Source organism: Paroedura picta, chromosome 14 (assembly GCF_049243985.1).
Source record: "Paroedura picta isolate Pp20150507F chromosome 14, Ppicta_v3.0, whole genome shotgun sequence".
Taxonomy (NCBI): Eukaryota; Metazoa; Chordata; class Lepidosauria; order Squamata; family Gekkonidae; genus Paroedura; species Paroedura picta.
Window position 1 is genome coordinate 8,666,314 of NC_135382.1, and position 13,090 is coordinate 8,679,403.

General features: G+C 45.1%; 1 protein-coding gene across 4 annotated transcripts in view; it reads right to left on the reverse strand.

Annotated features, from left to right (window-relative positions):
* Positions 1 to 13,090, reverse strand: part of CFAP61 (cilia and flagella associated protein 61) — a 177,596-nt gene that overhangs the window by 111,048 nt on the left and 53,458 nt on the right. For all 4 annotated transcript variants that reach the window (XM_077310336.1, XM_077310337.1, XM_077310338.1 and 1 more), the window contains 4 exons: positions 12,493 to 12,619; positions 11,607 to 11,684; positions 9,139 to 9,345; positions 6,892 to 7,026 (listed from right to left, as the gene is read on the reverse strand). In XM_077310336.1, coding sequence (XP_077166451.1) covers positions 6,892 to 7,026; positions 9,139 to 9,345; positions 11,607 to 11,684; positions 12,493 to 12,619 — 547 coding nt within the window. The remainder of the gene's footprint in view (positions 1 to 6,891; positions 7,027 to 9,138; positions 9,346 to 11,606; positions 11,685 to 12,492; positions 12,620 to 13,090) is intronic.

Genomic DNA, 13,090 nt, shown 5'->3' on the forward strand with positions numbered 1-13,090 from the left:
ATGGCATTTTATTCTACTTCATGGAACAGTTATTCCTGTTAATTATATCACCTATTCTAGGCTTATACTCATAATTACATAATTACACAAAACAGATGGATAGCAGAATGCTCCCAGATGGTGAGAAAGTAAACAAGTTGATAATATATAAGCATTTAAGATATAATTATAAAAATAATTATAGCTTCCTGCTCTCAAACTAATTATACGTGTTGCATAAAAAACACTCCTGAAGATGCCCTGTGTAAATTATAAATTGGAATCTCCTTGTACTTTCACATTAAATTTTAAAATGAGAAGCATTGAAAAGAGTTAATTTGCAAAAAATGCCAAAGTGAAAAGTTACTAGCAAGATCATTTTCCTATCCTCAGTGCGATCTTGAATGTTGGCACAGTATATCAATGGGATTCCAGTACATTTTTATTAACCCAGACAGACAAAAACAGAACTTACATCTCTTTTATTGAGACCAATTCAATTACATTAAATAGTTCTAATAAAAAGTAATACTGGCCTTTTGTTTTTGGATTTTTACTTGGAACAATGAGGCTACCTGCAATCTCCATGTACTTTGACAGTAGCTAACTATTCCAGACTGATAACTTAGGACTTGAGAGACACCTACTGAAGGAGTGGAAGTCATGTGGAAGTAGCAGGGAGGTGATTTCTGAAACAGTGGCTATGGCAGTCATGAACTGCAGTAAAGTCCAAGAAAAAAAAGGAAGCTCAGAACTTAGGCAAAAAGACTCTGAAATTTATTTTCCAAAATTAAGAACTTTCAGAAAGACATGGCATCTCAGGTGACTCTTGAGATGCTTTAAGCACAGATTAGTCAAAGATACTTTGTAGAGAGATATCCCCCGCATAAGTTTGATGGATTTAAATTCCAAAGTCAATTCCAAATCCCTCATCATCAAATTAATGCTTTCAGAAAACGATCCCATTAAACTTGCCAGGGTAGCTGATGCCCTTGGAAGCATGTGTCCAAATAAATTACTTAAGCTTGCTAGTGCGGTATATAAATATGATAAACAAACAAACATAGTCTTGTCTAATCCACTTTGTTTCCTTGGATTGTGACTGTGTATGCCAATAAAGGTTTTCTGAGCCCCTAAGTGAATATACACTTCTGACCAGAACTGAAGAAAGATGAAGAGAAACTGGAACATGTCCAGAGGAGGGGTTTGGAGACCAAGTCGTATGAGGAAAGGTTGGGGGAGCTTGGTCTGTTTATCCTGGAGAGAAGACAACTAAGAGGTGATATGATAACCATCTTCAAATACTTGAAGGGCTGTCATATAGAAGATGGAGCAGAGTTGTTTTCTGTTGCCCTAGAGCGGCTCCCTCACCCCGCCCCACCCCGCAGTGAGAAACTTCCCAGGCCGCAAGCAAATCGGCTGCCAAAGCGGCTGATTAGCTTGTGGCCCGGCAAGCTTCTTTTTGCAGGAGGGGGGGAGGAGAGGGAAGCATGGCCGCTGGATTGCCCTCCCCCAGACACCGGTCCGTAGCCTAAAAAAGGTTGCGGACCACTGCCCTAGAGGGTTGGACCAGAGATGATGGGTTTAAATTAATTCAAAAGAATTTTTGGCTAAACATCCAGAAGAAGTTCCTGACAGTTACAGCGGTTCCTCAGTGGAACAGGCTTCCTCGGGAGGTGGTGAGTTCTCCTTCTTTGGAAGTTTTTCAGCAGAGGCTAGATAGTCATCTGACAGAAAGGCTCATTTTATGAATTTAGGCAGCTTGTGAGCAGTTGGGCAGGAAGGAAAGTGAAAATGTTTGTCTGTTGTGGCCCTTCTTTGCATACCCGGGGAATTGCTAATTGCCACTGTGGGATGGTAGGCAAATTTCCTCCAGGCCAGCCTGGATTCTGGAGATTTTTGGTGGAGGGATCACTTGGGCATGAAACTAGAGTCACCGTAGGTGAGCAGGTAGTTGCGAGTTCCTGCGTTGGACTAGATGACCCTGGAGGTTCCTTCCAACTCCACGATTCTAATATATAATAATGTAATTCTGGTTATCATCATAACAAAAATCTAACTTTTAACCCTTACCCAACTTGTCAAACAGTAATTCCATTACAGGTTTAAAAACCTCTATTTAATTATATATTGGAGCCCATAGCGAAAGTCATGAAATATAATGACACTTAGCTTTGTATTTCTGAAGATCACTGAGAGAGCCCACAATGAAACACTGTTGAAAATACTAGGTGTCACATTGAAGAGGGCAGTATATAAATGTGAAAAACAAACAAACAAATAAATTGTCAGGTGCCATGGCAAACTGGTTCCCGGGATTCATTGAACTATGTATTTTGAACTATACATTTTTAAAAAATAGCAAGAGGTGCCAAGGAATGAAAAAGTCACTTTACAGAGAGGTCACCAAAAATGATGACCAGGGGAACATGAAAATCAGCAGAAAACTATGCCAGAAAATGTTGGTTTTGAGTATTTTAGAGATCAAGTGTAGAAGGAGCAAAGAAACACGAAGAAGGCAAATGAAGAGAGCAACAGTTTGTCATAGACAAGACATCAGGGAACTCTGTGCCTGTGTACTGGTGCCGGCTGGTGCGTTGGCACTGCACCTCCCCTCTACGGTGCTGGCCACCTCCAGCTTCCATGATCTCCAAAGTGGCCGAAGCGCATAAGACTAACTGTGACCGAAGGACAGGCCACTGAGTTAAAATGAAGGCATTTAGAAACCCAGCCACTATGGTGTGAAAATCACCCCTGGAGCCTTTTAGCTGCTTCTGGGTTACAGAGCCAGGAATCTACAGAATGTCTACAAATGGACAAATACTATGAATGTACCATATGCTCTTGGTGTTGCATGATGGACCTTTAAAGGTAAAAGTAAAGGTATCCCCTGTGCAAGCACCGGGTCATGTCTGACCCTTGGGGTGACGCCCTCTAGCGTTTTCATGGCAGACTCAATACGGGGTGGTTTGCCAGTGCCTACCCCAGATGGACCTTTATCATAAAACAAATACTTTTATTATAACAACATATGTTCTTGGTACTGGATGACTAAACGTTATCATGAAGCAAATGCAATATGCATATTTATCTGAACAGGTTGCAAAAGAAATTTGTTTTCTTGCTACTTCAATGAGAAATGAACACACACAGGTATCACCTATATTTTTGAAGTTAAGATGCTGCACTGGCATCAATAGAGCTTGAGAAAGAAAAAAACAAACTGACTGAAATATAAATAGTGATGATGAATACTGTCACTTTACATCCCTCATGTGAGGAAGGATAAATCCTCATGCAGAAAAAGATTTCCAGGTAGAAAATACCTACACAGGAACACAAAATTCCACACATCCCGCAAGCCGGTGAAAACCTTGATGCTCAGGAGTCAACTAGTGCAGAGGTCCCTCAACCTGTTTTGAGCCTGGGGGTACCTTTGGGATTCTGACACAGCATGGTGGGCACACCCACAAAATGGCTGCTGCAGAAAGTCAATCTAGCCACAAATCGAGCCTCAGGGGAGGGCGGCATCTTTCCTTCCTTCATAATTCGTTAAGGGCTAAGTCGGCGGGACCAGTCCAGGTGAGGGGCCAATCAGAAGGCATGAAGTACCTTCCGATAGGCCCCTCACCAGGACAGACAGCAGTTCTAGCCAATTGGGTAAGGGCACAATCTAGACCCTTCGAGGCCCTCACGAGGACAGTCCAGAAAGCCACGGGGAAGCGGCAGGACACAGTGAGTAAAGAAGGAGGCTTTCCCCTCGGGCCTAGAAGCACACCCAGGGCCTTGAAGAGGAAGGCCCCGCCGCCGCCGGGGGAGAGGGGGGGAAGCAGGCCTTCCCACTGGGCCCAGAAATGCCGCACCCGGGATCAATGCCGCCTCTATGTGTCTGCTAGGTGGCCATGGCGGGGGGTGGGGTGGGGGTTTTCAAAGCCCGTTCTCATGAACAGGTTTTGAATCTAGTATAAATATAATCTGTACACCGCCCGTGGTGCCGCGGGCGGGCGCTCCTGGGGCGGGATGTGTCCGGGATGAGGAAGGGTCCGGATTGGACCCTTCCTCATGACAGACAATTGGAGGGACCAATCGGCAGGCGCTTCGTGCCTGCCGATTGGTCCCTCTGATTCCCAGCAACTGCGAGCCGCGCACAGCGCGGCTCGCAGTTGCTCCCAGCCTGACGCGGCGGGAGGCGCAAAGCGCCTCTCGCCGCGCCAGGCCGCCGCCCGAGGAAGCCCCTACAAGTTGCTCCCGGCCTGACGCGGCGAGAGGCGCAAAGTGCCTCTCGCCGCGTCAGGCCGCCGCCACAGAACAACACAGAAGACCAACCCAGCTGACCTGTGGGCACCGGAAGCAGCGGAAACGCCATCGACGCCGGAGCCATGATTGGGGGCACCGGAAGAGCCTCCATTACTCCAGGAAGCGGCGCCGCGATTGCCGGCGCCGCCCGCCCAGCGAACGGCCGTGCCCGGCCCACGATCATCGCAGGGACCTTTGCCGCGACGCCGAGGCCTCGCTCTGCCGCGGCAGCAACTCGCCTGCCAGCGCTAAGCCTCGCCGAGAAGGAGCTACGACGACGAGCAGCCTTCAAGAACCGTGGAGCTGCCGCTGACGAGCCGCCGCAGCCCAGCGCGCCGAGCAGCCCAACCGCTGAGGAGCCGCCGAGGAGCCGCCGCCCGCCTCCTTTTTAAGGTCGCCTTTCGTCCCTCGCTCTGGCTCCCAGCTCCTAGCGCCCATTGTATCCTTTGTACAATGGGCTTTTTTTACTAGTACATCAATAAACACATAAATGAAATGGCTGCCACAGCTTACCTTCAGTAGCAAAGTGAAAATCTTTGTACTGCATTGGCTACTGTTGCCAAACCAATGTTTTTTAAAAAAATCTGAATAGCCAATCAAATCTCCAGTAGCCACCCAGAAGCCTTGGTGGACAAAAGCCTCACCTGGCCCACCTACTTTCTAAAAGCACTTGGTGGGCACCAGGTTGGGGAATCCCTGTGCTACTGCGATCCGAAAAAGAGTTATATCTTTCTAAACCCATTTTCTCTGGTGGATATAGAAGGGTGCATTGCTTTTAGGGTTTTGTCATGAATGTACTACAACAGACTACACATCAAGTGCAAGCACACAGCTCTTGCCCCTCCCCCTGCCAATACATAAACACCATCCCCTCAACACTTTCCCCTATTATGGATACCCTTCAGTTGACAGAGGATTCACAAGGGTGAATCACAAGGGCAGATTTGGCTCTTGGAAAAGCTCAAAACTGCTAAATAAAATCCTCCAATGAAATATGAAAGGGCTGCTGTGGGTCAATGCTGCTTATACTATTAGATCTGTCTGCAGCATTCAACACAGTAAATCACAAGCTCCTAGCTCACTGCTTTGCCGACGCTGGGATATGGGGGACAGCTCTTAAATGGCTGATCTCCTTCCTCCGACATTGTGCACAAAGGGTAGTAATAGGAGAGTATCCAACCACCATCAGCTCACATGGGGAATCCCACAGGAAGCAGTCCTCTCTCCTATTCTATTTAAAAAAAATTTTAATTTTCTTTTGCTCAGCTGGTGTGGAGGCTTGGGTTGGTTTACCACCAATATGCAGATGACACCCAGCTCTTCCTCCTGATAGATCACTACCCTGATTCCCACCCCCCAGAACCCTTAGCCAGACTCCTGGAAGCAGTGACGATGTGGCTCAAGCAGAGTCATCTGAAGCTCAACCTTTGTGGCTCGGTAAGAAGGGACCAAGTGAGGAAGAATGCTTACCCAACCTGGACGGAGTACATCTCCATGGAGGCACAGGTCACGAGAGTAGCGCAGCAGGCTTTCTACTATCTATGCCAAGCCAAGCTATTAGCGCCCTACTTGGCATCAGAGCATCTACCCACAGTGATCCACGTGACGGTCATCTCTAGACTGGACTTGTGTAACTCGCGCTACGCAGGCCTACCCTTATCCTTGATCCAGAAACTACAACTGGTGAATAACACCATGGCCAGGATTCTCACTAATACATCACGGAGATCTCACATCTGGCCTGTACTCCAACAACTCAGCTGGCTCCCAACTGAATTCTGGAAGAGGCTTAAGCTTTTGGTTCTTACCTTCAAAGCCATACGCAGGCTGGGCCCAGTGTACCCAAGAGTCCGTCTCTCTGCCTACACGCCCAAAAGAGCACTGTACTCTGCCACTACCGGCTATACTCTGCCACTACCGGCTGGTGGTCACTGGTCCCAATGAAGCATGTTGGTCCTCAACAAGGGCCAGCCAGAGCTTTTTCTGTCCTGGCCCCCACCTGGTGGAACGAGCTCCCTGAAGAGATCAGGGCCCTGTCTGAACTCTCACAATTCCGCAGGGCCTGCAAAAGGGAACTCCTCCACCAGGCATTTGCTTGAGTCCGGCCGACCCAACAACATCCGCTGGTCCCCCCTCAACACCCCCTCCATGATCTGAAGCAGCTGACCTCCCTGGGGGCTTTGTCTAAGTTATCGTTCTATTTGAAGCCCCTGTTAAGAGTATTGTTGTTATGTTATATATGACTATGTTATACGTTCAGACTGTTCTATATATTACCTCTGCAATGTTTTATATGAACTGCCCTGAGCTGTATGGGAGGGCGGTATAAAAATTTAGTAAGCAAACAAACAAATATCTGTATTGTAAATCTGCTAATTTAAACTAATGACATCCCTAAAATACATTCTGAATAATTTAAAGACTACTGCTTGCAAATCCTCAATTTGAAATGCAAGCTTAGAAAAGCCCAGGCTGACATGGGAAGGGCAGGAGCATCAGGTTCAAGATAATTAAGAAGCAGCCCACCAACATTAAGACAGTAATGTCATGCCATCTGCCAAATCCTACATTTAGCTGGAACTTTGCCTTTTGCTTCCTGCTGCTTCTGTTACCCACCTGATCCTTAGAGACCTGCTTTGATGGCGCATTGATGCCAAGTTTTTCCAGAGGATAGACAATCTGTCGTCTTGGTCGCACGGGAACCATGTAATGAAGGGCAGATGTCAGGGAATGGGCACAGGGATTCTGGAACTGAAAGACAACAAGCTATATTTTAACAGGGAGAATGTCACAAAAGTTCACCACAGATGTCTACAGACGTGCTCTGTGAAGACAAGAATTCTTTATCCCCTTGATTAAATCCAAGAGAAATATCAGCAAAGAAACAAATATGCTTAGAGCAGAGGAATGGATTGCAGCTAATTCCCGACACTAATGAAGATAATTATGAGAGTAATTGCATTACTATCTCAGTGGGAATGACAGATAAACAAGTGGTTTGGTTTATGGGATTCTGCTGCACAAGTAGCTCCCCTGGAGAATGTTTTCTTCCACTGTGATCATGAACCATCTTCACCCGACCTCATTAAGCGGTGTTCCATGTTTGCTGTTTGCCTCCAGTCGTTTGGCAAATGTGGGGTTAAACATTTATATAGAAAAAAGCATATGGATTGTTGCTTTTATCCAAATGGTGAATGTTAATGAACTGGCAAAAACTTAAGGGGGGGGAATTCTCATATTTTCAGTAACATGTCATTAAAAACTCCTCTATCATGCCACAGCTAAACAAGACAGTGGAAAAGCAACAGTTAAAATGAGAGCCTTCCCCTTCCTCTCCCCACAACAGACACCCTGTGAGGGAGGTGAGGCTGAGAGAGCCCTGAGATTACTGAAGAGGAAGAAGGAGAAGAAGAGTGGGTTCTTATATGCCGCTCTCCCCAAAGGAGTCTCAAAGCGGCTGACAATCGCCTTCCCTTTCCTCTCCCCACAACAGACACCCTGTGAGGGAGGTGAGGCTGAGAGAGCCCTGGGATTACTGAAGAGGAAGAAGGAGAAGAAGAGTGGGTTCTTATATGCTGCTCTCCCCAAAGGAGTCTCAAAGCGGCTGACAATCGCCTTCCCTTTCCTCTCCCCACAACACACACCCTGTGAGGTGGGTGAGGCTGAGAGAGCCCTGATATTCCGGCTCTGTCAGAACAGCTCAATCAGTGCTGTGGCTAACCCAAGGTCACCCAGCTGGCTGCATGTGAGGAAGAAGCGGGGAATCAAACCTGGCTTGCCAGATTAGAAGTCCGCACTCCTAACTACTACATCAAGCTAAAGAACTAAACCACTCCAGGAGGAGAGGAGTTGGATGATGGTAACAGTCCAATAATTAAAAAGTAGGCTGGAGGTGGGTGGGAGTGGGCAGGACAAAGAAAACAGATTCTGGAGGACAGGGCTATCTGTGGCTACTATGGACAGCTACTCCTTCCAGTATCAGAGGCAGTTTGTTTCTTTATATCTGTGGCTGAGAAGTATGCTGGGAGGATGCTGTGGCCCTCATCCAGAGAGCGGCTTCCTAGAAGCAACGGATCAGCCACAGTCCTTCAATCAGAGGCAGCAGGGCTCTTCTTATGTTCTTATCAGGAGATGCTCTTAACCAATCCTTTCGCAGCCTTCCATTTACAAGAGCATATCCAGCAAGGTGTTTTGCTCCCCCCTCCCCGTGGCCTATGAGCCCAGCACAGTTTTTCTGGTACTCAAAGGAGACTCCACCTTCTCTTTTTCACCTGTGGAAAAACTGATTAGATCAACCTATGGCTGTTATTACAGCAAGAACTGCAAATCCAATGAATAAATAGAAAAAAAAAGAACAACTGGTGCTTGTATGTAAAGAATCGTTAAGATTTGTGAAATCCCAGCATGTTTTGTGTCAAGCTTCTTCAGGAGGGTATCCCTTCAGATTCTCAGTAGAATGTTACTTTCTGCACCAATTGTGTTTTTTTTTCTATAGAAAATAGGGGATTACAGCAAGACAATAAACGTTGGTGCCTGTGTTGATCCACTGCAAAACGCTGAGCTAAAAGTTGCATCATACCCATCCTTGAGACACATCAAAATGATGGGTTGGATTCAACCACTGCTATCCACTGGCAAAGGGAGGGGGGTGATTGAAAGACTGCCACATGCCCTGAAGCTGGACGTGCAGGTCCCCTTACTACCCGGGAGCATCATTTGGGTGGGCGAGACAATCAGCCGGAACAAGAAGGGAAAGTTCTGTGCCTCGAGGTTCAATCTCCCTGTTTCTCACAGAATACAAGTGATTGTGCAGCACTTTGAATTCTGAAAGCCCAACAGTTATACTGCTTTAATTTATGTTACCTTGCCTTCTCCAGTCTGGGGATAGATGGGGTAGTAGAGACAAGTTTTGTAGGACAGCCGAAGGATCTCCTTCAGGAAATGTTTTGCATAGTGATGAAAGATCGGATTTAAAGCAAAATGGTATAAATGGCCATGATCTTCAAACTGGTGATGGTTGAAATAAATAAAGTCTTCAATATTGTAGTGCGAGCGAATGTATTCGATGTCCTGAAAAACATGAACATTTGGTATAGTTAATCATAGGGACTGGACTGCTATATTTAAATAGCTACACTGTCAAGTTTGTATGCCTTTTGTTTCCAAGGAAGGATGCAAGAGCATCGTTAAAGGGACAATCTACTGGGAGGCATGCCCGTCCAACCACACGTGAGCAGCAGTATTTCACTGGGGACTAAAGCAAGACCATATAGAAAGCTGTTCAAATAAAACCATATCAGCAGCTTTCCCTCTGAGCTGCCTGATCATTAACACAGAATGCCCCACTCAGCAGCACTCTTGAGCCACACAGGGTCCCGCACTTCCTATGGCCCATTTTAAGATTACAGCAGTTCTGTTTGCTCAGGATGGGAACTGCTCTGCTTAGTGTGTGTGTGTGGGGGGGGGGGGATGAGAGGGAATATTGCACCTCAGCAGGTTCTTTAGTAAAATTCTATTTAAAGTAGGCTGAATCCAAGGCAAAGGGAGTGGAGCAAAGGGAATGGGACTTTTCCTCCTCTGCTGTTGCAGCCCTCTGAGTCCCCTGGACACCTGACTGTGGGAGGTCAGAGGACTCTCACGCACAGAATTGACAAAAACCACCCCTCTTCTTTACCGACAAAACTGGTGTCCTGTTAAAACAAGTGCCATTATGTTGGTAGGAGAACTTCCGTAGATCAAATCCAGGAGCCAGCATGGTGTAGTACTAACTGCTAAGTGGCAGCTGCTAATCTGGCGAACCAGGTTTAATTGCCTGGTTCTCCACATGCAGCCAGCTGAGTGACCTTGGGTTCATCACAGCCCCGAGAATGCTGTTCTGACTGAGCAGTCCTGGCAGAGCTTTCTCAGCCTCGCCTCCCTCACAGGGTGTCTGTTGTGGGGAGAGGAAGGGAAGGCGATTGTAAGCTGCTTTGAGACTCCTTTCAGCAGTGAAAAGCAGGGTATAAAAACCAACACTACTTCTTCTATATTTAGAAGGTCTATGTATTGAGTTACAATTAACTATAGTTCCATACCCATTACTGAATTATAGGAATTGCAGAATTAATTTATGCAGCTTTTTACGTATGTATGTATGTATGTATGTATGTATGTATGTATGTATGTATGTATGTATGTATGTATGTATGTATGTATGTATGTATGTATTTATTTGGATTTCTATACTGCCCATTCTTTGCGGCTCTGGGTGGTTTACATTGAACATTATATAACTTACATGGAACGTTATACAGGCTGTAACATCAAAACAATTTTCAGTAAACATTAAAACATTACAATACATCATTAATAATATAATAACAGATAACAGCAACATTGGCAGGTCATGGGGGGGACCAGCAGATGTTCCAAGTTGGTCGGCCTCAAGCGAATGCCTGGTAGAGGCATTACGTCTGCATCATTCCAGACACAAAACTGGATGGGACTCTCCCTTGCTAAAAATTAAGATGCTGTCAAGGAATCACTGCTAGTGTGTTTTTCATTTTGCTACATGGAACTTGCTTGCCTTTTCCAGGAATATTATTACCTGTTGTGCAGCAGTAAGGCCCATTATGCACGGCCGCCGAAACGGCGATTTCGGGTCACATGGAAAACGCGGAGGGGGAAGACGTGACGCATACCGGTTATGTACGGGGCGGGGCGCGACGGCGGCAAAACCCAGAGTAACCGATTATGTACGCGCCGATCCGGGCGCCGCTTCTGGTTGCGCCCCGGTCACCCGGAAGCTGCGCTTTCTTCCGCGTTTCACTGACGCGGCTTTTTCGGTGGCATGCACCGAAGCTGCGGCCGGTTGCAGCCGGCTCCGTGTGTTATCGGTGATTTTAGTCGCCGCCATTCCACCCCGAATGTGCGCTAAAACCCCCGTGCATAATGGGTCTAAGGGTGAGTGGTTAATTAATTAATTTCAAAACTGAGCTGAACTCTGGTTGCATTTATAAACTGCTTTGGATTTATGTTCTTAGAGAACACTGGACAAGATGTTTACATAACATACACCAAATACCTTTACAAAAATACAGGCTTTTTTCTATTGACATCATGTAAGGCTGTATTTTTAAAACTTTTCTGAGGATTGTTCACACATTATTCTGATAACCCTCTCCCCAACTGTATGAAGAGGAAACTAGTGGTTCATGCATTCCTTTCTCCACCACTATTGCTGTGGGGAGACAGGAATGACCAAACTGGGAGCATTCATAATGGAATGTGAATTTAGGCTGGCACCCTCTGATTTGAAAAGGGAAAGAAGAATGACAAATATGCATATATACCATTTCATTCCTAATGACTGATATTCCAACTATCTGATTCAACGCTTCTGCTACAAATGCCTGAACTGGTGTTCCATCCTGAAAAACAAAGCACAACCATCTCTGTCTATTCTTTTACTCAAATAATGGAATACAGTAAGTTATTTCACCTTTGTCAGACATCAGTTCATATAACATGCATTAAAAAGGGCCTGTGTTAGTCACTGCAGCAAAAATATACAAACAAGCACAAAGGCCAGAAGCACTTTTAAGATAAACTAAATTATTGTGGCATAATTTTTTGTGGCATAAATTTTCTGCTGATGGTCTTGTTGATATTGAAGCCTCATGGTTACTGCACTGAATTCTGGCACCAAGACATTAGGATCTGTAGTCATGTTACTGGTTTTAATACTGTATTGCTTTAATTGTAATTCCTGTTGGAATATTGATTTTTAATTACCTTTAGCTTCTTTCAAGAAAGGACAGACGAACATTTTAAAATGATTAAAAACAAACAAACACAGGCTATTTATCACCTGTTTAATTGGTCTGCTAGCTTAGAGCAGAGTCAAAGCGGTAACTCCCCTAATAGTTAACGCTACCACAGTACAATCCTGAGCAATTATGCCTTTCTAAGACCTAACTTCAGTGATATACCTCTGACTAGGTTTGTACTGCAAAAGAATGAAGAATATGTAAGCCTATACATGACATTTGAAATATGAGGGGATCAACTCTAACTGCTGTTTCCACAAGCCACCCATATAACAGTGAAAAAAATTCAGTAACACTTTAGATGTCCAATTTTCGGAAAATGAATTCTATATATAAGCTCTATATTCTTATTATCAGAAATCCACAGTACGAAATTCAACAGAAGCAAGATAAGAGTCTGAAAACTTACTGGATCTCTCCGGGCTGATATGTAGTTACTTAAATCATCCATTATACTATTGTTCAACTCCAGGGTTTTGATTAGCTTTTCAACATCACAGGTGTCACTAGATTTTGCTGCCCTTACAAGAAAAGACCTGTTAGAGGGAATAAATGTTTATCTTCTGTGAACAATGAACATGATCTCCCAACAGTCTCAGATTTCAGGTTTAAGCATACAGGCATGTTTGCATGTTGTATTCATGGCAGCTAATCATGGCTACCTCTTATGAAATTGTATAGTCTTGACACAGGAAAGCTCTTTATTGCTATGTTTAGGTATCCCTCAGCAAACAGAAGCTGCTGGCTAATATAACAATTGGACATTTGTCTGAGAAGTCCAAAGAAATACCTTGTAGTTCAGGGCATACTTATGCTATAAACTTACAGCCATTTTATGCCAATAATATTAATGTCTTGCCCCAAAGAAGCCTGGCAATTGAAGCCTGATAAGTGTTCTGAGAATTTCTAACTTCTCTTATAGAAGAACTGCAATTGTCAGACTTGCTGATCATAAGAACATAAGGAAAGCCAAGTAGCACGAGGCCAGTGGCCCATCTGGTCCAACA